Source organism: Pleurodeles waltl, chromosome 1_2, assembly GCF_031143425.1.
Source record: "Pleurodeles waltl isolate 20211129_DDA chromosome 1_2, aPleWal1.hap1.20221129, whole genome shotgun sequence".
In the NCBI taxonomy this organism is placed as follows: domain Eukaryota; kingdom Metazoa; phylum Chordata; class Amphibia; order Caudata; family Salamandridae; genus Pleurodeles; species Pleurodeles waltl.
Window position 1 is genome coordinate 1,108,719,192 of NC_090437.1, and position 26,032 is coordinate 1,108,745,223.

The 26,032-nt window shown below is 45.5% G+C and overlaps 1 protein-coding gene across 1 annotated transcript in view; it reads left to right on the forward strand.

Moving 5' to 3' along the window:
* KCNIP4 (potassium voltage-gated channel interacting protein 4) overlaps nucleotides 1–26,032 on the forward strand; it is a 651,531-nt gene that overhangs the window by 613,505 nt on the left and 11,994 nt on the right. Inside the window, exons 6-7 of the mRNA XM_069202174.1 lie at nucleotides 25,471–25,575; nucleotides 25,696–25,758. Of these exons, the coding sequence (XP_069058275.1) occupies nucleotides 25,471–25,575; nucleotides 25,696–25,758 (168 nt within the window). The remainder of the gene's footprint in view (nucleotides 1–25,470; nucleotides 25,576–25,695; nucleotides 25,759–26,032) is intronic.

Here is a 26,032-nt window from a genome sequence, read left to right on the forward strand (position 1 = left end):
TGTGACCCCAGGCACTTGCTCGGCGTCAGTCTTATCATGGTGGTAAAACCACCATGAAAAGGCTGGCGGAGAACAAGGTTGTATTCAGTAGGGTGGTGCTGAGTTCAGCGTCACCCTGGCTGATTACAACCAGGACCACCGTCAGCCCGTTGGGATCTTGGATCCTGGCGGGAACAGCGGTAGGTTGGTGGGTCTACCTGCCAACCTTGTAACGTGTCCGCGAGTCTGGTGGTCTTGTGACCGCCAGACTAGTAAGCAGACTCCTTACCCTCATTCAGTGCAATGACTACTGGTGGAATCTAACATGCTATATACATGAACGACGTTTGTTGCTCCTGCCTGCAAATAAACTTGTGCTTTTTGTAACTTTTAATATAAGTGTGCTATTTTTGTGAATCTATTGTTACAGGCAAACCTAAACACTCGAGATGGAAATGGTCTTGCTTATAATAATAGTTTAACATCCCTTTATGTCCAGTCATAGCTTACGCATTTATATTGTTCTCATTGTGATCTTCCGTCCCATGACTATGCTTCCGTCATGTTTCTATATCAATAATGAACCATTCAAAATCACCCCTAATCCCTTCAACAGAATCCATGTCCCAAGTGACCGATTAATCATCCTTCGAGTGGCCTGTGCACAATTTGTATTTTAAGGAATACTGAGCAAAATATGGTTTCAACTTACTGCTTTTACCTATAGTCATGGCTCATTTACTGGAAAAAAACGTATGCATCTATTTATACAAACACCGCCTACACCTTATATTTATGGATGTGTTCTGCTTTCATCCCGAGAAAACAATTTGGTAGAGGGCCACTAAAGTATGCTATAGCACAATAAGATGAATATTATCTCTTCGAAATATGAAGAGCATTAAACCACTATTACATTTGGTGCTGCTGCGTAGGCAGATGGCATTACACTTAACCAATTACGTTTTCGAGTGGTAGTTTTGAAGACTATTTTTTTAAAACTTTTTTTGTTATTGAATGTTTAATGGCACATAAATTCTACGGGACTCTATCCAGAGTATTAGAACATTGGAATGTTGAGAGCTCCATTGATGGCGATGGAGCAGCAATGGCCTATATACCCATATAGCCTGCTGTTCTCAACATTACAATGTCCTAATACACAGCCTCTGCCTGTTTCCTCTGCCTCTCCAAAAGATATGGTTTGGCAGGGGAAGGTGAAAGACAGGGCCTGTGCGGAAGGACAGATAGAAGCCCCCCCACCTCCTACACACACGTACACCCTGTACCTCACAATGTCACTGGAGTCTCGGAAGGAGGGAGTAGGGAATGTTGCTCAGCTCCTATGTGTCTCTGGCTTGGCTGAACCTATGAAAGGCAGTTTAGCCGAGTCCTGGGAAAACCATGGGCTGACAACAGCTTTCTTTCACAGCTACAGCTGTGAATGTTCAACAGCTAACAGCCGTTGTCCTGCGCATGGCTGTTATCTGTGGAAACAAGCAGTGAAAAAAGGCTTCACAGCTCCAGAAGTCTTTGCTTTTGTTTTACTATTTTGCAGCTTAACATGCTAAATCTTCACATGCATCAATGAATCACATTTATTGGTTAGGTAAATGTTGAAATATACAAGTCACTTCATTTATTCACAAAAAATATGGATAAATACTGATAAGATGGAACAAAAACTAAATATGTATAAATGCAGAAGTAAATGTTAAAAACATAGGGGGTTATTCTAACTTTGGAGGAGGTGTTAATCCGTCCCAAAAGTTACGGAAAAGTGACGGATTTACCACCAGCAGTATTACGATTCCATTATATCCTATGGAACTCGTAATACGGCTGGTGGTATATCCGTCACTTTACCGTCACTTTTGGGACGGATTAACACTCCTCCAAAGTTAGAATAACCCCCATAGTGTAGGAAAGTCATCCTTTTTGACCTGATCACGCTCCATTTTTGGACTGATGCTCGTGATTACCCACTCTGAAAGTGCCATAGGCTCTGCTAACCAGGCTGACTTTCCCACACTATTTATGTTTTTAACATTTACTTCCGCTCACCATGGAATCTGAGAGGCATAACTCTGAATTGATAGTCTTTGTGTCCTTGAAAATGCAGATTTTCCCTTTTGTCGCTGGGAAGAAAAGAAGGGAATAACTTATGGTGAAATGCAACATGGAAAAGTGTATAGTAAGCTGATCCACCATGCAAATGGGCTGTGTATTTAATTGATAGACAATGTTCAGTTTTTTTAAACCTATAAAAAAATTGAACGATTCCATTAGGTTTGAGTATCAATACAACCTGTCAGTTACTGACAATGATGGATTCCTCAAAGTTGCGTTCATCAACAGTGAGTCTAGTTTTGGTTCTCTCAATCTTCCTTGGCTTGGTAAACCCAATATTGCCTTTGACTGTGCAGACACCTTGAGGCGTGCAGCTCGGATGACAGATATTATCTCTCTATTGAGTTGATGGGAGAAGGACTGTAGTCTGGTAAATCTTTTTCTCCTAGCTTGGTATATTCTGGGGAAGGAAAGGCAGCTTCGCCCACACTTTAAAAATTGCTGGATGTGGTTGTGGTGGTGAAGGTAAGGAGGGCTGGGAAACATCAGCCCCAACTGGTCCAATCACTGTGCGAGGAAGAAGAGGATGAAGTAATTCAGTTCTGTTGGGTTTTGTCTGACCCAGTTATCATATGAATAACATTGTGTTGGTCTGTCATTTCTTCAAATAGTTTGCATGGAAGATTGTACTGAATTTATTCTGATCCTTTTGATGTGTCCAATAATTCAGGTTAACTAGCACTTCTGTGATGGTATAACAAGCAGTTCTATGACAGTGTAAGGTGTATGCCTCTGGGCCAGACCTTTGTTAGAAAGTGTGGATATTGAGATTAGGATCTGATCTCCAACCTTGAAACAATTAAATTATGTGCTCTGGTCATGGTATGTTTCTAATGTTCCTTTGTAAGGTCTTCCGAACAATCATTCGAACTCTATTTATGTGTTCTTGTTGGCTTTCTACAGAGGAAGACATGGATTCCTGTGCCTTGGGTTGTGTCCCGTTTTCATTTAGCACATACAAGACATCTTGGGTTGTCTACTTGCTCAAATGGACTAAACCTGGTTGATGTGTGGAGTGCATGGCTAGTATCAGCTCTTCCTACTTTTATTCTTCAAAACCTCACCTCAGGGAATTTGATAGCATAGGTCTCCAGCCCTAATACTTATTTGTATCTCTAACAGAATGGTTCTAGCAGATAACCTAGATCAATCTCATTGGGATCAAACTGGGCATCAATTATGGGAAGAGGGTGAATGAGTGATGTTGGTGCTGCTTAGAGTACACTCAAGGCCGCCTTTTGGGTGGTGCGAGTGGTGCGACTGCACCGGGCACTGACCTCAGGGGGGCGCTGTTTAGCAATAACTTCCGAAACTTGAGATTTAAAAGCACCTACTGAAAAGTTCCTCATGTGTTTAGCCTTCAAGAAACAATTAAAATGTCAAGATACCTCTTGTAAATAATGTTCCTGCTAGGGAGAGAGTTGAGAGTTTTGCCTAGTGGCAGCTTTGAGTCAACATAGAGTAGCATAGAGGGTTAATATGCCTGCTGCAAAAAAACAGAACTATGGGTCATATTTAAGAAAAGTGGCGCTGCACACAGTGGAGTGACACTTTTCTTGCACCCATTAGCGCCCTCTAATGCCACCATGTGTGCGTCATATTTAAAATACGGTGCACCATGGCGGTATTTAAGGGATTAGTGTCAGAATTATTTACGCTAGTCCGGGGCTTTGCAGGATTAGCGTCAAAAATGTTGGTGCTATCTTGCAAAGCACCCAAAGGCCCATTGTAACCAATGGAAGCCTCCTTTTAATGTCTGCTCTGAGCAGGCGTTAAAAAAGTGCCGGCAAAAAATGACGCAAAGAAATGTGACAGATTTCTTTGCATCATTATTTGGCCCCCCTAACGGGGGATGCCCCCTTTGCATATAATATGCCTGGCGCAGACATAATGTCGCGCAAAGGGTTACAAAGTGGCGAAATGCATGCATTGCGCCTCTTTGTAAATATGGCGCAGCGTTTTCGCCTTCTAACACTACATTATTGTAAAATAATTACACTAATTTGGCGTTAGAATGGCACTAGGGGCTCTTAAATGTGCCCCTATGACAGTGCTTAATTTGTTCTCATTGTTTCCGGTGCAGAGCACCCGCACTTATTTTTGAGGGCGGGTGCTTATTTTTCTGCCTCAAGCATTTACTGAGATAAAGACACATATGGGAAAGACAGAGGAAGAGAAAAATGAAAAAGTGTCACAATGGGAAAAAGCAAAAATCCGCAAGAGTGAGCTGAAGGGTCAGGGAGTGCCTGTAAATGGATTGAAGAGGCCCGAGATGGCTTTAGGGTTATGCTGCCTCTGTTTTCTGTGTTCACACATTTAATTGCAGCAGCCATGTGTTTAAGAGGAGGGCTTTGGGCACCAGCACCTTTTTATTTACAAATGAAGTACTGCCCTATGGGGCATATTTGAAAAAAGTGGCGCTGCACACAGTGCTGCACCACTTTTCTTTCGTCCCCTAGCGCCCCCCCCCATGCCACCATGTGTGTGTCATATTAAAAATAAGGCGCACCATGGCGGTAGCTAGGGGACTAGCGTCAGAATTTTTTACGCTAGTCTGGCGCTTTGCAGGATTAATGTAAAAAATGTAGATGCTAATCCCGCAAAGCACCCAGAGGCCCACTGTAACCAACAGAAGCCTCCTTTTAACACCTGCTCGGAACAGGCATTAAAAGTGCCGGAAAAATCGGATTTCTTTGTGCCATTTTTTTAGACCCCCCTAACGGGTGAATGCCACCTTTGCATAGATTATGCCTGGTGCAGGCATAATGTAGCACAAAGGGATACAAAGTGGCGTAATGCATGCATTGCACCACTTTGTAAATATGACACAGCGTTTTTGGCCTTCGAACGCCACATTAGCATATAAAAATTATGCTAATGTGGCTTTAGAATGGCTCTAAGGGCTCTTAAATATGACCCTATATTTTATATGGCTTGCTGAGTGGATTAGTAAAGCCAGCCTTTACAAGTGCTTTAAAACACATGCATGTATTTGAAAAGGGAGCAATGGAGAGATGAGGGGCACATTTGCCTGGTGGTAGTGAGTGAAACCGAGGAGGTCATGGGATGGGTGGCGCCACAATAAACTGTCGCACCAGGCGCCACCAGTCCTGAAGCCGTCCCTGAGTACACTCCTGGATATCAGGCATGCATGATATTGTTTCCACTCCTCCCCAAGTTATCATTGGACCCACACGGCACAGCAGACTTTTATCTTTTCACGGTTCGATGTTCAGCATCTGCTTAAAAGCATTAGTAAAAGTCCTGTCTTTTCTTTCGTCTTTCTGAAAAAAATCGTAATGTTCAGTGCTTCTGCTCTTGTTGTGTCTGTTGATGAGATAGCCATGGCATTGAGATGTTTGTTATGCCATCATTGTTTTCTGTTTTTTATTTGTTCCCTTCAATAAAAATTTAAAATATTTGTCCTTTCTTTGCTTCGGTGCAAATTTAAACACGTGATTCAAACCAGCACAAAGTGTTGATTTGCTCTTTTCTTTCTAGAGCAAAAGCATATACCTTTTTAGGAGCTAGGGCCTTGTGTCAAAATCAGTCACTGGTTCCCTGGGAACCACACACGGGCTGCCCACTTGGGGTAAAGAAGCACAAAGTGCTAGTTGCTTTACTTTAAGACTGCTTTGCAATGCAAATAAAACTCTGCTGTGGTTTATGTCACTTTTTGTGACACCTCAGATTCAAAACCTTGACAAATCTTCCCCTAATCTTATTGCAGTGTGGATACAGAAATATGTCAGAAATATTCAGTACACAGAATTTAGAGTCCATCGTAGCTGCCATAGTTGCCGAAAAAGCATTGAATACCACGGGGATAGTACTTTTATTTCAGGTATCAAACCTGAACATTATGAGATATATCAAATTACCACAAACTAGATCTAATGCGAGGTTTAAGATACGTATAGAGATCCGGCCGTCTAGGAATTAGATGGATACGTGCTGCTGATTGTATTAATGGTGGGGCCCATGGTGTAGATACTGAGAAGCAGTCAAGCAGATAAAGATGCTGCTGTCAGTGGTAGATGCATGTTCGGTCCTAGTATTCAGACAATGTGATGAGAGATCTAGGGCAGTGAGAAAAGTCTGCCCCAGTGATGCTGAAAATTAGAAAAATATTGCACTTGTGCTGGACTTGATATTAGCTAGAATCATGTCAATATGCTCTTCTTGGAGAACTTAGTGGACAAGGCCGAGTTACTGCTCATGATTCATTTATTGAAGCCGAGACTGCCAAATCTGTGGACACCATCTGTATTCATATATTTAGGAATAAAGATCTTCCGTTCCCTTATTTTTCAATTTTGTCAGTACTCTTGGTGGGGTGCGAGGATTGCAGTGGTTGTTGATTTCTAATTCATCTCTGTATATTATGGGAGAAATTGCAGACAGCAAGATGGCGAGTCTACATCGTCTTTCGTATGTCGTCCGGGGAGTGTCAATATATATAGAAGCCTGTTCCATTCAGGGGGTAGATCCAGGCCCAGCATTAGGGCTGTGCAGTCACACTGGGTGCTGACCTGAAAGGGGGGTGCGGTCACTGACCGCAGGGGGGGCGCTGTGTTGAGCAAAAACTTACCGATTTTAAAACACCTGCTCCTGAGTTCCTTGTGCGTCCAGTTTCATGCAGCAATACAAATGTTCAGATACTTTTTGTGATTAACGTTTCTACTAGAGCGAGATAGAGAGGCATATTTATACTCTGTTTGCGCCGAATTTGCGTCAAAAATTTTGACGCAAATTTGGCGCAAACCTTACACCATATTTATACTATGACGCCCGACCCCGCGAATGTCAAAATTCCTCTGTGTGCGTCATTTTCTGTATGCGGGAAACCGCCTTGCGTTAATGACATGCAAGGTATGCGTTCCCATCCAAAAAATAACGTTAAGGCCTGTGCACCTTATATATACTCCTGCGTCATTTTGACGCACAGGAGCGGGCGGGCCTTAAAAAATGGCGTGGGGGCAGGCGTTAAGGAACCTGTGGGCTCATTTCCATGGTCTCTTACCATGGAAGCAGTCCACAGATGCCCTTCCCTGCCCCCAAAGACACCCCCTGCCGCCCCCACCCACCCCTGGAGGACACCCATGGATGGGGGGACCCATCCCACGTCCCAGGTAAGTACAGGTAAGTTGAGGTAAGTATTTTTTTTTTTTTAAGTGGCATAGGGGACCCTCACTTGGGTCCCCCTACCTGCCACTTTGCCCAATGGCCATGCCCAGGGGACAAAAGTCCCCTGGGCAAGGCCATTGGGCAGGGGGGCATGACTCCTGTCTTTGCTAAGACAGGAGTCATTTCAATGGGGGTTGTGCGTAAAAAAATGGCACAAGTACGGTTAGAGCCATGATTTTTTACTCTAACCTGACTTGCACCATTTTTTGACGCACAACCCCCATTCTTCCCTACGCCGGCGCTGCCCGGTTAGAGTAATTATTTTTTTACTCTAACCAGCCCGCAGCATCGACTAACGTCAATCCATAAATAAGGCGCCCACCTGGCGCGTTGGAATGGCGTTAGCCGGCGGTAACTTTTTTGACACAAACCAGCACCGGCGCTGGTTTGCGTAAAAAAGTATAAATATGGGCCAGAGTTTTGTCTAGTGGCAGTTTGACTCGCTGTAAAGTAGTGCAGAGGGTTAATATGCCTGCTGAAAAGTACATATCTGTATTTTATGTGGATAGCTGATGGATTAATGAAGCCAGCCTTTACCTGTGCTTTAAAACAGACGAAATGTATGTGAGAGAGGAGCCATGGAGAGAGAGATGAGGGGCACTTTTGCCAGGTGATGGTGACGGAATCCAAGGAAGAGGTCAGGAAGGTATCTAGGTAATCCCAATGCTACCCTGTGGGAGAGATAGGCCTTGAAGTAGTGAAAAACGAATTTAAGAGTTTTTCACTAGCAGGACATGTTGAACTTTAAAAGTACATGTCCAACTTTTTAAATACAGTGCACCCTGCCCTTGGAGTTAGCTAGGGCCTACCTTAGGGGTGACTTACATTTACTAAAAAGAACGGTTTGGGACTAACAAGTCGGTGCACTTGCCAGGTGGCAATAGTAGTTACAAGCTGCACACACACAGGCTCTGCAGGGGTAGTCCAGGGACATATTTAAAGGGCTACTGCAGTGGGTGGCTCAATCAGTGTGGTCGCACGGTATCAGAAAACCGCACTGCATGGGGATTGCATCATTATCACTCTCTGTAAGCGGGTGTTTTGCTTGCCGTTTCTCCAACCACGTTGCTTCGATCTCCCAGCCGTGATGCAGGTGCAGCATCGATTTGAGCCGTGAAGCCTGTGGCATGTCGTTTATCAGCCTTGTCGTGGAAGGTGTGTCGTAAATTTCCCTGCACGGTGTTCTGTGCATGGATTTTCAATTCTTGGCTGCCAGCTTCACCTCTCAAGGGCCCAGGGACTAGATAGGGCACTCCTTGGCAGGAGTCTCAGCAGAGTCCAGGTGCTGGCAGGGGAAGTCTTTGATGGCCCTGAGACTTCAACAACAGGAGGCAAGCTCAGTGCAAGCCCTTGGAGATTATTCTCAAGCAGGAATGCACAACAAAGTCCAGTTTTTGTCCCCTTTCACTGGCAGAAGTAGCAACTGCAGGATAGCCTAACAAAGCACAGTCACAGGCATGGGCAGAACTTCTCCTCAACTCTTCAGCTCTTCTCTTTGGCAGAGGTTCCTCTTGATTCCAGAAGTGATCTAATCTTCAGGGGTTTTGGGTCCACGTCTTATATCCCTTTCTGCCTTTGAAGTTGGCAAACTTCAAAGAAAAGTCTCTCTTGTTTTTAAGATTCTGCCTTGCCCAGGCCAGGCCACAGACATACACCAGGGGTTGGAGACTGCATTGTGTGAGGGCAGGCACAGCCCTTTCAGGTAAGAGTGACAACTCCTCCTCTCCGTCCTAGCACAGATGGCTCATCAGGTTATGCCGGCTACACCCCAGCTTCCTTTGTGTCACTGTCTAGAGGAGAGGTACAAACAGTCTACTTTCTAAAAGTGGCATTTTCAAACACACAATCTAAAAACAACCTTTACTAAAAGATGTATTTTTAAATGGTGAGTTCCGAGACCCTAAACTCTAAATTTCTATCTGCTCCCAAAGGGAATCTGCACTTTATTAATATTTAAAGGCAGCCTCCATGGTAACCTATGAGAGAGATAGGCCTTGCACAGTGAAAACCAAATTTGGCAGTAATTCACTGTTAGGTCATATAAAACACATTAGTATATGTTCTACCTTAAATATACATTGCACCCTGCCCATGAGGCTCCCTAGGGCCTACATTAGGGGGGTCTTACATGTAAAAAAAGGGAAGGTTTAGGGGTAGTAAGTGGGTACACTTGCCAAGTCCAATTGGCGGTTTAAAAACTACAAACACAGACACTGCAGTGGCAGGTCTGATCCATGTTTACAGGGCTACTAATGGGAGTGGCACAACCAGTGCTGCAGGCCCACCAGTAGCATTTAATTTACAGGCCCTGGGCACCTCTAGTGCACTGTACTAAGGACGTACTAGTAAATCAAATATGCCAATCATGGAAAGCCAATTACACATACATTTTACATAGGAGCACTTGCACCTTAATACTGGATAGCAAACCAGAGTCCAGCACACATCAACAACATGGAAAACAGAGGCAAAAAGTAAGGGAGACCATGCCAAGGATGCCAAGTCTAACACAGGCCTACTAGTAGTATTTAATTTACAGGTCCTGGGCACATAAATAGTGCACTTTACTAGGGACATGCAAGTAAATTGAATATATGAATTGTGGCTACACCAGTGTTACCATGTTTAGAGTACAGAGCACCTCCAGCACCTCCACTTTAGCACTGGTTAGCAGTGGTAAAGTGCACAGAATCCTAAAGCCAGCAAAAATGAAGTCAGCAAACAGGAAGTCAGAAGGAAAAAGTCTAGGGAAAGCACGTCAAGGATGCCAGGTCTAACAAGGGTACAACTACAGTGAGAAACAGGCCACTTGACATCAGCACTGAAAAAATGATCCAAAGAAGCAAACTGACCCGTCTGAAGACATGGGGCATGAGACGGTTAGCAAATCCAGCCAACAGAGAAAAATGGAGAGGTATGCTTTCCTGTGACCTTTTCTCAGTGGAGTCAGCACACAGTGTGCCAATACTCACTCCATAGCTGGGAACCCCCCCTCCAAGAATGATTCTAGATTACTTTATTAATCAACAGGATCAGGATGTGATCTTACAGACCACCAAGACATAAGGACAGGCTCAGTTTGAGAATACACTCATCTGAATTTTCAATGAATTCACAAAATTGATCAGGGGAGACAAATAAAGTCTTGCGGTGGTAAAGAGAAAACTCAGGGACAGGAACTCAAATATATGATGCTGTTTCTGGCAAAGCTCCATGTTATTACAGAGAACAAGCATGAGACTGCCTTGAGGCATGTCGACTGGTCACAAAACAACAGAATAAGAGTCACAATAGAGGGACATGGCTGTGGTACACTAACATACCCATACAAATGATCAAGGAGTGGACAAGAGCAAAAGAGGTACAACAACAGTTTGCTCCACAAGGAGACATATAGTCCAACTAAGAATATCAGATGTCACCTCTGGAGGTGGGTGAAGAGGTAAAGACAAAGATAGACTGCTGCCTTGACACCACCACTTCCAGTACAGAATGCAATTCTCAGTGCAGAGATAGGCACTGGATTGCATGATCAAGCACAACTACAAAAACTTCTAAGAACTTCAAGGAGACGTGGTTGCCGCCATGGATCAGGGGTTGGCAGAGCCTACGTGTGAGAAATTGGCTTTCTGGTTTAGAGCTTTGTGAACCCTGCCAAAGCAACAGCCACTATTCTTGTCAGGGAGAACCACAAAAAGTCACTAAATAAACCAGTGTTTAATCCTCTGGCACCTTAGCACCAAAACAGTCAATCATAGCTTAGAGGTAATGTGTGAAGTATGTATGCAGCACACAAGCAGTAATATAATAAAAACAACACAAGAAAAGTCTCACACCAATTCCTAAGAATAGAGTAAATTCAATAAATTATTTGCCACCAAAATGCGAAAAATACAATCAGTAGAACTGAAGTTATGAAATTTTAAATTTAAAGTGCAAAAACGCCTGTAAGATCAAGGTGCCAACCGTGTTCACCTAGTTGCACAAGGACTGGGCAAAGTTAGGGCCGACTACAATGGAGCGCTGTTCAGATACAAGAAGTCAATTGGGAGTTTTAAAGAAAAATGTCTGAGAAAGTAAAGTTCAGAGGGCAAGGCAGCCGATGGTGTTTAGGTGGGAGGTGTCACCAACGGGAACTGCTTGACGAAGTGCCGGTGAAGATTTCTACGTTCAGACTTAGGGCTTAATTTAGTGGTGGAATGGATAGTCCATTGTAAACATGATGGATATCTTGTCCACCGTATTACAAATGCCACAAGATATAATGCAATTATAATATGGTGGATGGGATAGGGGTCACTTTTATGATGGAGTATCTCATCCGCCAAAGCATAAATCAGCCCCTACTAGAACTCTCCTATTGAGAATAGATGGTGCAACAAATAATTATTGTGTGATGTTGGGGATGTCCCTTTTCCCTAAACTCGATTCTTAGAAAATGACATGGACTGGTGCATGCTGGCCGAGAAACAGATATATGAAGGGCAAGAATGCCCAAAAAGTAGATGTTAGAAATTGGGCCTGTAGTTGGCAGAGCTATGCACCCTGTCCAAGTAGAGACCACAATCCTAGTCAGGGTAAATCACAACACCACCTAAATTATCCTGTGCTTACCCTTCGGTAGCTTGGCACAGAGTAGGCAGGCTTAACTTAGAAGGCAATGTGTTAAGTATTTGTGCAATAACTCATACACTAACACCACACAAAGTACTCCACACAGGTTTAGGAAAATAGATAATATTTATCTAAATAAAATAAGACCAAAATGTCAAGAATTCAGTATGCACAAGTCAAAGTATCACTTTTTAGACGTTTTGGTAAGTCTTATTCCTGGGATGCATCAAAAATAAAAATGCAGAGGAGGTGTTGCATCGGAAAGTAAAGTGATGCATCGATTTTTTCCAGCGTGGCGGAGGAGATACGTCGATTCCTTCCTTGCGGGCAAGATGATGCATCGATTTCCGAGTGAGCAGCCTTGGCTCCTTACTGTAGTGCGAGGATATTTTGACACTCAAGGATGATGCGTGGAAAATCCAAAATGCACTGCAATGTTGAAACAGGTGCTGCGTCGATTCAGGAGGTGCTGCAGTGATTTTTCAGCCACGAGACAGGCACTACATTGATTCTGCAGGCGATCAGTCAATTTTAGCAGGGGTTGCGTCGGTTTTCCGGCGTAATAGATTTTCTCCCTCTGGTGAAGTCTTTGATGGCCCTGAGACTGCTTAACAGGAGGCAAGCTCAGTCCAAGCCCTTGAAGATCAATTGGTAAAAAGCAAAGACCTTCCAGCAGGGTCAGGGAGCAGCAGGCAGCAGGGCAACAAGCAGGAGAGCAGTCCTTCCAGAAAAGCAGTTCAGATGAGTCCTTTGTACAGTCCTTCTGACAGATCCGGTTGAAGGATCAGAAGTGTCTGATTTGTGGAGGTCACAGACCCAGTATATATATATATATATATATATATATATATATATATATATATATATATATATATATATATATACCCAAATGTGCCTTTGAAGTAGAGGAGACTTAAAAGAGTGTTTTTGAAGTGCACCAGATCCCTTTTCAACCCAGTCCTTTCTGCCAGACAATCTGTGAAGGGTGATCAGTCCTTTGTGTGAGGTCAGGCCACTAGCCTTTGAAGTGTACATGAGAGACCCTCCACCCTTCCTGCCCAGGAAGACCCATCAATATGCAGATGAATGCAGCTGAGTGTCCTGTGTTTATGGCTGTCTAGGTGGAATGCACAAGGGAAGCTGCCAACCGTCACAGACCAGACGTGGATTGGAGACTGCCTGTAAGGCACAGAGAGCAGTATGTGCAGAGAAATGCCGACTTTCTAAAAGTGGCATTTCTAGAATAGTAATGTTCAATCCAACTTCACCACTAATCAGGATTTCTCACTACCATTCCAAACATACCAAGCATGACAATGCTACTTCTTTCAGGTCCAAGACTACCACTCAAAAGTATATAAGGGAATTTCCAATGCTGGCAAATAAGAGGAGCAGGCTTCACAATAGTGAAAAACGACTTTGGGCATTTTTCACTACCAGGATATGTAAAACTTACAGTTACATGTCCTTCTGTTTACTTACATAGCACCCTGTTGTAGGGGCTACCTAGGACCTTCCTCTGGGGTGACTTATATGTAATAAAAGGGGGATTTAAAGCTTGGAAAGTTGTTTTAAATGGCACATCAAAGTGGTAGTGAAACTGCATACACCCTTGCAATGGCAGGCCTGAGACATGGGTAAGGGGGTACTTATGTGCAGTGGCACAATCAGTACTGCAGGCTCACTAGTATCATTTAATTTTATAAGCCCCGGGCACATCTGGTGCATTTAACTAGGGACTTATAGGTAAATTAAATATGCCAATTGGATAGGAGCCAATATTACCATGTTTAGGGGAGAGAGCACAAGCACTTATACTCTAGTCAGCAGTGGTAAAGTGTGCAGAATCCTAAAAAGAGAAAAAACAAGATCAGCAAAAATAGAGGGACGCAGGCAAAAAGTTGGGAAAATACCACCCAAAGGCTGTCAGGTCTAAAATGTGTCCCCACCAGCCGAAAGTGGGGAGAGCTACCCATTCCCTTAAGAGCCCTCTTCATTAGGTGGAAGACTCTGGACAGACCATCAACAGTGGTGTGGCCAGTCCCCTGGAGATGTTCCACCATAAAGTCCATTCCCTGTAGGGAGATGGACCACCTCAAGAGTTTAGGATTTTCACCCCTCATTTGCATGAGCTATATGAAGGGTTTGTGGTCTGTCTGAACCTGAAAGTGAGTCCTGAACAGGTATGGTCACAGCTTCTTCAGTGCCCAAACCACAGTAAATGATTCTCTTTCAATGGCATTCACCTCTCTTCCTGTAGAGGTAACCTCCTTCTAATGAAGGTGAATGGTTGATCAAGGCTCTCCTCATTCAAATGTGCTGAGACAGCCCCTATGCCATGCTCTGAAGCCTCTGTCTGCACAATGAATTCCTTGGAATAATCAGGGGCCTTGAGCACAGGTGCTGTGCACATGTCTTCCTTGAGAGTGTCAAAGACTTCCTGACAAGCCTCTGTCCAGATCACCAGCCTGGGCTGCTTCTTTGAAGTCAGCTCAGTTAAGGGAGCAACAAAGGTGCCATAGCCCTTAACAAATCTTCTGTAGTAGCCAGTGAGGGCTAGGAAGGCTCTCACTTTGGTTTGGGTTTTAGGTGGGTTCCAGGACATGATGTTTTCAATCACAGCCTGGAGGGGCTGCACATTGCCACCACCTACCAGGTGTCCCAAATACACCACAGAACCCTGCCCAATCTGGCCCTTGCTGGCTTTGATTTTCAGGCCTGCCTGTTGCAGGTCCTGGAGCATCTCCTGGAGGTGATGCAGGTGTGCCTACCAGCTGGCACTGTAGACAGCAATGTCTTCTAAGTAGGCAGCAGAGAAAGCCTCCTTGTCAACCGGGGCCCTGTTCACCAACCGTTGGAAGGTAGCAGGGGCATACTTCAAGCCAAGGAGCATCACCTAGAATTGGTAAAGGCCCTCAGGGGTTGAGAATGCTGACCTCGCTTTTTCTTCCTCAGTTAGGGAGATCTGCCAGTACCTTGATGTTAGATCTAAATTACTGAGGAAATTGGCGGGGTCTACCCTGTCAATGAGTTCATCAGCTCTGGGGATGGGGTGTGCATCAGTCTTGGTGAAAGAATTGAGGCCTCTATAGTCCATGCAGAACCAAAGTTCTAATTTAGCACACAGCCTTTGGTACTAGCACCACAGGGCTGGACCAGGGACCCTTAGAGGGTTCAATCACCCCTAAAGCTAGCATCTTGGAGACTTCTTCCTGGGTGCTGGCTCTCACCCTGTCTAGCAACCTGTAAGTTTTGTTCTTTACAATGGGACTGTCTCCCGTGTCAAGGATGCACAGATGTGTGAGAACAGTGAGGACAACTTTCCCAGGAACTGGTAACAGTCACCTTGCTGCTCTTGGGTCAAGGTGCCAGAGAGGATGACAGCCTCTACTGACCTGTAGTGTTCCTGTGCAGAGATGTGGAAGATGTTCACTCTCTTCCTCCATACGCTCATCTGTCACTAGGAGCATGCTCGCTTCAGACCTCTCAAAGTGAGGCTTGAGTCAGTTGATGTGGAGCACCCTTAGGGAGTTCCTAGGGGTGTGGAGGTCCACTTAGTAACTGGCCTCCCTTTGTGCTCCTTGATTTCGTATGGGCCAGTCCAGTGGTCCTGGAAAGCACTGGGCTTTACAGGCTCCATGGGCCATACTTTTTGGCCAGGCTGAATCTCCACCAGAGCGGTCTTATGGTCATACCAGCCGTGCATCTGGTTCCAGAGGGCCAATATGTAGTTGACCACATGAGGGGGGTGGGTTCCTGGGAGCTGTCTCTCACTCCTCCTTGACATTGCTCAGAAGTCATCTAACAGGGTTACCACAGAGGAGTTTGGAGGGACTGCTGAACCCTACTCCTTTCTTTGGCTCTTCTCTGTAGGCAAATGGAAGGTATGGCAAGAAGATGTCCCACTCACACGTCGTGGCCTCAGGTAGGCCAGAAATCATACCCTTCAAAGTCTCTTGACCCTCTCAACTAGACCACTGGTTAGGGGGTGATAGTGTGTGGTGAACTTATACGTTACACCACACACATGGACTTCATGTATGTAGACATGAAGTTAGTGCCTCAGTCAGACACTATCCACATGGGTAAAGATCCCCATCAGAATTCTGGTCACCACAGATGCAGTCACTGTCCTCAGAGGAATTGCCTCAGTGTGTACCATGGTCCACCAAGACCAGGAAGCACCGGTTGCCTAGGGCTGTTTTGAGGCCCAATGGATCAATGACATTGATGCCCACCCTTTAAAAAGGGGTGCAACGTGGTATGTCATGAGCCAGACCCAGCAGGAAGCTCCGATAACACAGGGGAAACACCAGCACACTGGCTGTAGAGGAGTTCATTCTCTCAGTAGGTTAGGTGATCTCCAGAGACTTCACCTGCTAAATGGGCTGAGGCCTGTCGCCTCAATCCCTCAAGAGTGGGACTAGGTAATCTTAGGTAAGTCGAATATGCCAATTGGGTAGGAGCCAATGTTACCATGTTTAGGAAGAGAGCACAAGCACTTTAGCACTGGTCAGCAGTGGTAAAGTGTGCAGAGTCCTAAAACAGGCCAAAATGAGATCAGAAAAATGGAGGGAGGCAGGCAAAAAGTTGGGGGAAGACCACCATAATGCTGTCAGGTCTAACAGGAGAAAAAAATATTGACATAATGGGAGACCTACAGGGGAATGGACTGAATTATAGGGGACCAAAGGGTGGTGATGGGAAGATAGCAACATTATACAGCATTGAAAGTGTGGTGATATGCAACAAGAAACTTGTTTTGATGATGACCTTCCTAGAAATACCCATGAAGTGTACTATTATATTAATGTATTTGTTGATGTTGCCTTTGCAATTTACAATACAAAAGATGTTTGAAAAATGTATGAACAAATGCATGCAAAGGAGGAGATAACTGATATCAATAGTTATGATGAGCTGTATTCAGCATCTGAAATTGGATGAAATAATAATAAGCCTTATGCTGATTTGTTTTATGCATCTTGAAAAAAGTTAAAGAAAGTTAAAAAGACACATAACGCTACCTTGTTTAAATTATTAGCTGAAAATGTTTTCATAAGTCAACAAATTAAGGCCCTCATTAGGAGTTTGGCGGGTGGAAAAGGCCACCCTCCAAACTCCCTTTCATCCACGCCAAACTAAGGGGCAGTGCAGGGGCCCCCGGCACCCCATCTCCGCCAGCATTTACATGGCGGTAAAAACCGCCATGTAACCCCCAGCAGAGAGAGGAGTCCTAATCCCTAGGGCAGCACTGCTTGATTGCAGGGCTGCCCTGGTGGGTTGGGACCGCCAGCACTGCCAGGCCGTCTGGTGGCTGAAAAATGGCGGTGCCGGCAGTCTGACCGTGGGGAAATGTTGTCATAATGAAGCCCTAAGTGCCTAAAATACCAAGCATATTATAGTTGTAAATTTTATTGTTTGATTTGCTGAGCTGTGGTTGATTCCTCTTTTTTGAATGTGTGCATACATTATTTTCATTTCTGTCCTGGCTGTTGCTGTTCTACTCTCTAGCCTCATTCCTCTTCCCTCCCTCCCAGTTACCTACTTTCTCTATCATTCCTTTCACATTATGGTTTCACCCATTTTGTTTTTTTACAAATCTCAGCTTGAAATCGAATATTTTAAAGAGATTTGGGGTATTTGTTTTTTGCAACCATATTACTAAACTACCCGAGACACCCAAGACGATATGGTAAATCAGTGAGAGCTATACAAATTGGCACAAGTGTCTAGCAAAGATCTGTGGATCTTTGTAAACCACTGTCAGAAACTTTGTTATTAATTTGGGATGTGGCGGTGACTCCTGCTAACTTAAAAGACACAGGGGGTCATTTTGACGTTGGCGGACGGCGGAGGCCGTCCGCCAAGGTACCGCCGCTGAATGACCGCACCGCGGTCAAAAGACCGCGGCGGCCATTCAGACATTTCCTCTGGGCCGGCGGGCGCTCTCCAAAAGAGCGCCCGCCGGCCCAGAGGAAATGCCCCTGCAACGAGGACGCCGGCTCAGAATTGAGCCGGCGTAGTTGCAGGGGTGCGACGGGTGCAGTTGCACCCGTCGTGTATTTCAGTGTCTGCTTAGCAGACACTGAAATACTTTGCGGGCCCTCTTACGGGGTCCCCTGCAGTGCCCATGCCATGGGCATGGGCACTGCAGGGGCCCCCAGGGGCCCCGCGGCACCCCCTACTGCCATCCTGTTCCTGGCGGGAGACCCGCCAGGAACAGGATGGCGGTAGGGGGTGTCAGAATCCCCATGGCTGCGGAGCACGCTCCGCAGCCATGGAGGATTCACAAGGGCAGTGGTAAACCGGCGGGAGACCGCCGGTTTACCCTTTCTGGCCGCGGCTGAACCGCCGCGGTCAGAATGCCCTCGGGAGCACCGCCAGCCTGTTGGCGGTGCTCCCGTGGTCGGTGACCCTGGCGGTCACCGGCCGCCAGGGTCAGAATGACCCCCACAACCTCATTACCTAAAGACCCATTTTTGAGACAATCTCTGCCCAACCACTGGCAGCTATGGCACAGACAGCAGACAATCCTTAGAGAAGTGTGTGAAAGGTAAGAAGTACCAACAAATTTAAATGAAAGAACACAACACAATAGAATTCCCAAACTATTTCAGAAAAATAGAGAAACATTCAGTCAGCAAAAACCCTGAGATCATCAAATTATGAAATGGGGGCTGGATATTTTAATTTAAAAAGTTAAAAGGTAAACAGCACAGAGAAAAGTAAAGAGCCATTGATTAACAACAGTTCATGGTTGAACCGGAACTGGGCACATTTCTCTCGAGGAAGAGTGAACTCCTGTCTCCCAGCAAGGACATGGGCCATATTACGAATGAAGGTGGTGCTAGGTAACAATAAACATAAAACAATACCCCATTTCCCTCCATATCCCTCATCCCCATACTTCCCTCCCAGAAGCATCTGTTGCCTGAACATTTTCCAAATTTATCAACCATTGAGGGCTGGATAATGTAGACCTTCTCCAGTGGACCTAGAAAATCTATACAGTGCACAGTAACTCAGGCCACATGCTCTCCATCTGAGGCATCACCCCCAGGTCTGGAGGCACAGTGGCATCTTCCCCACTGGAGGGAGCTCCCTCCGATAGGGCTGGGCAGTTGCGACTATCTCTAGTGCCTGAGTAAGAGGATCTCGACCATCTCCTTGTGCGAGTGCCTGGTGATCCCTGTTGCTCAGTCAAGCCCATGCAAGTGCAGCACCCCCTGCAAGGTAAGGTCCCAGTGTTCTGTTGCCCACTCCCAAGCCACCTCCGGAGTATAAAAGAAGCGTATACGGTCCTGGAAAATCACTTTAAGCCATGCAGGGTAAAGCAGCATATACTGAACATTCAGGCCCATATTTACAAATGGCCTGTGATGCCGATGCATCACTTTTTGTGATGCACCGGTGGCACAGGCTGCTCACCCAAATCTACAAGTCCACACAAAGCCACTTTGTATGGCTTTTCATGGCCTTGTAGATATGGAGTAAGGCAATATAGTGCAAGTCACTGCGTTGCCTTACTTTGCGTCAGGGAGGCATTTTCATGCATGTTGCGAGTGTGTTCCCATGCAGTATCCATGAATTTTGATGCATTCCCAGATTTACAAGGTTTTGTAAACCTGAGAATTCACCAAAAGCCTACGCCACACCATGGTTGGGGTAAGAGTGACACAACAGGGAGAGATATCTTTATTTCTCCCCATTTTTCCTCTTCCTATGCCTGCTGCATTCGGCAGCAGAATTAGGAGGAAATTGCCTCCATTGATTGTTTTTGTGCAGAAAGGTGTCCATGCCTGTAAAAAAACAATCATCCCCACAGTGCAGGCTGAAGATAGAGAGAGGACAGAAATGTTCTGTATCTTGTATATATGGCACATTTCTGCCCTTTCCCGGTGGCGCAGGGCAGAGCAGCAAGGCACTTGGTGCAAAGCCCTGTGCTACAGGCCTTGTAAATATGGCAATCAGCATTATGAGTTTTTTTTCTTGACCTTATAAAATGATGTCCACTGCAGTTGAGATGGGTGAGAGTAGTCAGCAAAGATCATGACCTGAGAGGATTGAAACTGTAGAATCCCAGCTTTGCATGCTTCTTACAGTATAGCATTACTATTGCGGTAGTTAAGCAGCCTTGGCAATCACCAGCCATGGCAGGGCACCTGTGGTTCTGGGGGGCCAGGGACTGATGTGCCTGTTGCAGCAGAAACCATAGTGACAGCACCCTGTCCGGCACCCAGGATTTTAACCAGGTCTCCAGGAACATTGTGAGGACTGGGCCCTCAGGGAATCCTACGAAGTGGAGATTATTCCATCTCTATCTGTTTTCAGCATCAGGGCTCCACTGCTCGCGTCTTTGTCATGCTGGCCTTGAGGGTGGCGATGTCATCTTCAACTGTAGAAATTTGGTCTTAAGCTGCTGTCACTCTGGATGTCATGTTACAGAGATCAGTCCCCAGTTCCCCATCTTAGTTCTGACCACCTCTCTGGACAACCGGATGGCCGAAAGGATAGTATCTGTATCTGCCAGGACAGTCATCTTGGTTGATTCATCAGCAGCATCCGGTGGGTTCCGGATGCCAACAAGTCTGGTAACTGATCTTGGGATGGGAATGAGACCCCCTCATTTTGTCCCTCCTGAGGGTGGAGCGGAGCTGTCCCTTGAAGGATGGTAGAGGCTGGGTGGTGGACAGGCGGGGATCCACACAGCATTCCTGGTCACCTTCCCCAGGGGCGGAACTCCTGTCAGGGGTGGCTGCGCTCCTGCCCACTTGCACTGATTAGTTAACCCTGCCAGCATGTGCTGCTAGCCGGTTCCTCGGCGGGGACACACTCTGTGTGCAGCCCTTATGCAACCCCCAGGTCATAGCACCAAAGTCTGCACTGTTCTAATTTCCGAATGTCAAGGCGGCAGCACGTGCAGCCAGATCCCCCCAAAAGAAGTCCATCATTCAGGAGCTTGGTAACAAGGGCTGGGGCCGCCGTAGGGGCAAGGTGCTCGCTGCCACCAATTGTGTTGTCACCTAGGGGAAAAAAATAATGGGGGGAAAAGGATCCTCTTTTCTCTGGGGGGCGGTGGCGGCTTCTGGGGCACCCACAGTCACCTTCGCACCTATCTGGGCCACCATACTGAAGGTCCTGCATGGTTGCCAAAAGTGGAGTCAACCCAAGTGAGACGCACAGCTGTTTGTGAAACTGAGGCTGCAGCACCAATCCAGCAACCTTCAGGGGGGATGTCTCCACCCTAGACACTGCTTCAGGAGTGTCAAAGTGTGTGGGACTTGTATCCAGGTAGGCCCTGCCAAGATCAAGGAGGGCCTTTCCACACTGTCTCAGTGGCCATGGGAGATGCCCAATAGGCACTGGCAGACAACCCCATGGCCAGATTGAGACCCAGGTCTCGGTGTCAGCTCCACAGCCTCAATGGCGACAGAGAGGCCATCCGCTGGAGCAACCACTGAGAGGGACATGTACAGCCCATTCAGACCCCTCCACATCTCTGAAGGCAGGGGAATGATCCAGCATAGCAGCCCCCCGTCAGATCACAGGCAGCGACTTGGGGTCTTTGACCCCCTCAGTGGAGGAGGCAGGGCAGTGTCCATTGTACAGATGGTGCAGGATTTTGGAGGAGGTGGCAAAGCGTGGTTAAAATGCATCTGCCATCTCCAGTGGTGAAATCATGCCCCGCTATGCACAATTTCAAGCTAGCCGCAATGGAGTGGAAGTGGAATATACCAAGTGTGTTGTGCTGTCTAAAATGTTTACCTTCAGACTAAGGGCCTTATTTAGAGTTTGTCTGGCGGGATAATGCATCACAAAAGTGACAGACTTCAGCTGCCACATTGCAAGTGCATCATATCCTATGGCACTTGCAATACAGCGGACAAGATATAACATATTTTGACAGACTATGCCACCTTTCAACCTCTAAATAAGAGTCTTAGGGCCTGATTTAGATCTTACCGGTCACACCACCAAGCCGTGTCAGTAGCAGACCTGAGAAGACCATCAAGTCCACGGTCTTCCACCCGGCGTATTTAGATGTATTGAGGCAGAGCCAAAAATCATCACAACAAAGTGCTCTTCTTAACCGTCAGAGAGGCGGGTTCCCATCAGCCATATTTAGATGTTACAGTTGGACAGGCATTGTCCTGCCAGTGGTTTGCTGATGGAGGGAGGACATTGCTGGACACAATGAAAATTGGACAATGCCAGTGGCCGCGGATTACAGGTAAGTCACACACACAAACACACACACACACACACACACACACACTTTACCCATATTCTTCCCCCTGCATCACACATAACACAACACACTGCATACACACCAATGTCCATTGCCATTTTACCACAGCACAACATGTACACAACACAAACACACATTGACGTACTTCAAACACACAACATACCCACCCACGTAAAAATGCACCCATAAACAACACAATCACAACTACACAACATCTACACAAACACACGCACACACAATCACAACTACACATAGCACAACAACTGCCACACAACATGCACCTGAATGTTACACGCAGCAGCACAACACATAACACAACATACACAACAACGTCCACATCATATGCAAGTGGCACACATACTGACACAACCACATCACCACTCTAGCTCCATCCACCTCACCCAGCCAATCGGATCACGCAAACAAATACACATACTGACTCACATACAACTCGCAGTACAAGATGACAGGTACAGGTCACGTGGCAATGTGCACACATGGACACAAGTGACATGTGTGAATGTACCATCATTGTGGTGTCAGCCGGAATTTGCCAATGAATGCTGGCACCATAACGACAGTTGTGTATGTGTCGATATGTGTTGTGCACCAGTGTGTCCCCACTCCTGTCTGATCCACTTGTGTCCCCGACATATGCAAGTCACAGTAACTAAAACAACTGTGACATGTATATGTCTTCAGTGGTCCCATGCCCATGTGCAATAAAGCCCCAATGTACACAGCCAACACAGGTTGCCTACATTCGTGTCTAGTGATGGGGAGTCGTATTTTCTCTGGGGTCCCTTGGCAGAAGCGATGGAGGATCCAGTCCAGTCGTGTCCAGTTGGAAACAGCAGTGGAATCAGGATAAAATGTGAGTTTTCACCGCCTTTCCACCCCAATCCACCACGTAAGAAGTGGAGGTTGAACCGCCAGTTTTTGCTTGGCTGTAAGGTACATTTAAATCTGCTCACAGTGAGCATGGCTGGAGTCCCACCATCAGCTACACTTTCCTATGGCATAGTCAATGCGGATAGTAATGCTTGGCAAAGTCAGTAAGACTCGGGCGGGGGAAAGTCTTTGGGACCCCCAACATCTATCTACAGTGGGTGGCCCACCATGGTAGCGGAGGGGTTTTCAATCAAACACTCAACAGCTGGACTGTTAGCGCCAAAATCTACATTAGGAATTTAGACTCTAAAATGGGAGTCAATATTTTCCAGCAACTCAAAGTCCAAGGCTGTGGAATGTGAGCATCCTCAAAATCTGGTATGCTATCATCAAGCTCCTGCTGAAGCCAATTGGTTTTGGTGCAAAAAGCTGTGAGCAGGAACAATGCCAGATTTCATAGCCGCTGAAGATGTTTTGTCAGTCTGATAGACTTGCCGCCTCACCCCAGTTCAAGGTTTTACCTTTTGGACTTAGTCACTTTTTTGAAAGTTAAAATCCTGCAGTGGTGCAAGACTGGAAAACCTAGAAGGGCTCCACAAGGATGGATACATTTCTGCAAAGTACCTCTGAACCTATTTTAAATGCACCAAAAAGCACAGAGTAAGGATAGCCCAGTTTCCTTGCTCTTCTAGAGTGTGACCTTCCTGGAAAAGACTCAGCACTTTGTCCCTGTCATGAAGATGTGGCAAAAATGTTGAATCCCCCTTTTCTCTGACTGCTGGAAGGATTCTTTCTGGTCAATCCTGGAGACCCCAGGTCTCGCTCCAGTCACATCTCCTGCAAGGTCCAGTCCTGTGTGGTCAGCCCTCCTGGAGGAGTCCTTCTCTTGTTTATGTCTCTGAAGCAGACAGTCAGGCCAGCCACTTGACTCGTGGAGAGCAGTTCCACTCTATAGCAGGGGTCTTTGTGTCCTTGAATAAGTCCTCTTCTTCCTGCAGTACTCAGGATTCTTCTTTCTTCCAAAGTGCATTTTTCTTTAAGTGGAGTGCTCCCAGGTCTGGGAGTGTTCTGAGGAGGTTGTTGAGGTGCAAGATTTGTCCTGTACTCTATCCAGATATCTCGCCACCCAACACTAACTATTTTCTTGTAGTCCCCCACATCCTTTTGCAGCTCTTCCTCTATGTTACTGTAGAATTAACCAGGTGTCACTGTTTCAGTATGGCAGAAGCCTTCAGCCACCAGACAGGCCTATCTTCAGCATCGCGGCAACTCTTATATTCAAATAAGATCCTCATCCCACCTGACGTGGGCCAAGCTGTGTTTCTCCCCCTCTGTGACTGGAGCCTGGCTGTCTGGGAGAGAACCTCATTGGCATCTTCAGGTCAAAAGAGATAGTGCTAAGACTGTTCTTTGTTCTGCCAACTACTCCTGTCCACTCTCAGATACTCAATCCCTGCTAAGTGGTGAAGGTTTAACACCTCCCTGGCCTCCGTTGGGTCTGAGGCAGGACATATCTTCTGAGCCAGGCTTGTTAATTCTCTCCGCAAGGATAAGTATTCCAGCTTTGAAAGTATGATGAGTGGCAGAACAGGATTTAAGCCGGTTCTGGCTCAGGCAACCTAAAGTACATTTTTATAAAGATACCTTCCCACACAAGGTACCAAAAATCAGATATCACCATTTCACCAGATTTGGAAAATTATGTAAGAAATGAAGAATTTGCCAATACTTTTCTGGGTTGACATTTATCATTAAATAATATAATCACACCTGGGACTCACCTATGGAAAAATTTAGCTGTACATACTCAGTGAAATAGCTTTTAGGCTTTCAGTCACTGTGAGCGTACACTTTTTAAATCTAAAGCATTACACATTTTTATACATTAGATATATTGTTTGTGGATTTACAAGGCACTCTTTAGGGGTGACTTATTAATACTTAAAAGTAGGTTTTCTTCCATGGTGAGTGGACCTTTCCATGCCATATGTTACTCCACTGCCTTTAACCTGCAGCTCAGCCATACATTTTTCCCATATATTTGAGTGGTGTGAATACACAATGCAGCCCACATATGTCATTTTGCTCCGATGCCATTCTACTAAGGCCTTACAAGAAAGTGAAATAGAGGTACTGGGTAAACCCAACTTTACCAATATCATTTCAAGGACACAGCTAGAGTACAATTAAAAAAGATGGAAGCATCGTGTCTCAAGAACAGGGTACTGGGGCCTTCCTTTTAAAATGAAAGTTAATAAATCAGTGTGCATTGAGAGGTTCAATTTGCAGCTGAATACCAGGAAATTGCTATGTTTTGCATTTTTTACAGAAACGTTTTCGCTTGTGCAAAACTGAATGTGTTGCTGTTACAGCACGTTATTTTGTCCAGCAATAACACCTTGTTTTCCTTTCTTTAGGAAATGCTTGATATAGTGAGAGCGATATATGACATGATGGGAAAATGCACATATCCTATCCTCAGAGAGGAAATACCTAGACAACACGTGGACACATTTTTCCAGGTATAAAGAACTTAAATCTAGAGTGTAGTAGGTTTATTTCATGCCTGTTGAAAAACAACCACTATTCTTTATATAAAAGTTTTATATTGATTGCATTATTCTTGGCTATTTCTCTTGTAGAAAATGGACAAAAATAAGGATGGCGTAGTTACTATAGAGGAATTTATTGAAAGCTGCCAAAAGGTAAGTAGTCATTCTATCTGGGTTTATAAAAATAGAAAAATAGATGTAAAAGTAGAGATACAAGATAGTTGTCTGCTGAACTAACGGCATATTGTAGATGGATGACTAAAATGCTAAAGCAACTTCTCGTCCTCTCGAACGAATAGATCATGGGAGTTGAAAGTGTACATGGAAGGAACGTTATAGCATGGCAGCAGGCAAGCAGCCGGTCCTACACTATTAGAAATAAATATATAATAAGCATCACATGTAGAAATGCACTACTGGAACCCCC